Below are 1,781 nucleotides of genomic sequence, written 5' to 3'. Positions count from 1 at the left end.
ATTTTCCTGGTTAATAGATCACTGTCCTGGATGAGACGTGGACTGTGTTCAGGCGATACAGTCGTTTTCGAGAAATGCATAAAACATTGAAGTTAAAGTATGCAGAGGTAAGTTATGAAGCTATTATCTCCAATTAAGAACATTGAGTTTCTAAAGTAAGTGAGCTGATTGCGTTGGGAACGTCATCTCGTGTGCGCTGTCACGTGCGCTCTCTGTCTCAATATTAGCTTGTAAGTGTCACCAAATTTCACATCTCACAAAGATAGCTTTTTAATTTTTTTCCTTTATTCCGTTTCTGTTCCATACAGTTTAAACATTTTCTGAACACAAGATTTTGATATTAATTTTAAATAAATACTTTAATGAACTTACAACTTCTTTTTTTTTGAGACAGAGTCTGACTCAGTTGCCCTAGATAGAGTGCTGTGGCGTCACAGCTCACAGCAACCTCCAACTCTTGGACCTAAGCAATTCTCTTGTCTCAGCCTCCCAAGTAGCTGAACTACAGGTGCCCGCCACAACGCCCAAGTATTTTTTTGTTGCAGTTGTTTAGTTGGCCCAGACTGGGTTCAACCTGTGTGTGGCTAGCACTGTAATCACTGTGCTATGGGTGCCGAGCCTGAACTTAAAACTTGTTAAGTATAAGACCTATTAAAATAAAATAGTAAAAAATTTCTCACCATAGAATGTCCCCTTGTTCTTCTAAAAGGACTACACTAATGCTTAAGCTTCCACTTAATGGAAGTCAAGTTCTAAGAATTATTTTGCCCTTAAACATGGTGGGGAGTAGATAGTAAATATGCAGCTATCTGGAAACAAGAAAGCATCTCCTGCATCAGACCCGATCACCAGAGTGTGTTTATATGTTAGTAATCTTTTCCTTTTTGGATGCACACTAGGTTTTAAAATAATTTTATGCAAAAGTAAGTATTCCTAGAATGAATGTGTGTTTTCCAAGTGATCATGATGATTTTACTTCAACTAAAGGAAGCCTTGCAAAGGTGTGACTGGAGGAACATTGGTTTGCATGAGGAGTTTATCAGTCAGCAGTCACTGTCTAAGGAGCCTGATCTCACTGAGTAGCGCTTTTCAGCACTGTTGTGGTTTCTTAGGACACCCTTAAAAAATACTTTAATTAGATATTTAGTTCCCTAGTTTGGTTCATGTTAAATAGACCAATGTTTCCCTAACATCCCCATCCTTTGAACCCCTCCTTATCTGATATACAATACAAAGAAAAATAACTTTTCGTAGATAAATAATTTTCTTCATGTATATAAGAATCTTGAGTCCAGGTAGAATTAAGTTCTCTCTGAAATTCTTTTATTATGCTGTTACTCTAGTATTCTATTAAAAATTGAAGAAACTTCAAGTAGGAATTATAGTTCATTGTTGCCCAGAGGCTTCAGTCCAGAAGTAATTGCATCAAAATCAAGTTATTAAGTTTGTTTCTGCAGTTTAGCCTCCATGTCCCAAATTAATATTGACAATAAAAAGTAGAAATATTGTATACATATTAAATGTACAGAATAGCTTATTTTCAGAGTGAGCTTTACAGTTCATTAACTGCTTGGTTATAAATTGCTTTATCAGTATTTTAATACCGATGCCAAATTTCACATATTTTATTAGTGTCACTGAATTCCCACAGTGATGTGGACTGCACTCAGTTGTTACAGCAAAGCGTTCAGGTGTTACCTGATCATATAAGGCTCTGAGCTTTATTCATAGTGCATGAGAAGCCACTGTACAGTATAAAAGTAACAAAGTGATCCTATTTA

General features: G+C 36.2%; 1 protein-coding gene across 2 annotated transcripts in view; it reads left to right on the top strand.

The window, feature by feature from the left end:
• The window catches only part of KIF16B (kinesin family member 16B), a 307,490-nt gene that overhangs the window by 251,761 nt on the left and 53,948 nt on the right, over window positions 1-1,781 (top strand). For both annotated transcript variants that reach the window (XM_023507799.1, XM_023507800.1), the window contains one exon: window positions 18-107. In XM_023507799.1, the coding sequence (XP_023363567.1) occupies window positions 18-107 (90 nt within the window). The remainder of the gene's footprint in view (window positions 1-17; window positions 108-1,781) is intronic.

This window comes from Otolemur garnettii, unplaced genomic scaffold (assembly GCF_000181295.1).
Source record: "Otolemur garnettii isolate 467f Iridium unplaced genomic scaffold, OtoGar3 scaffold00208, whole genome shotgun sequence".
In the NCBI taxonomy this organism is placed as follows: Eukaryota; Metazoa; Chordata; class Mammalia; order Primates; family Galagidae; genus Otolemur; species Otolemur garnettii.
Note: the sequence above shows the minus strand (reverse complement) of the source record. Positions and strands in the feature narration are given on the sequence as shown.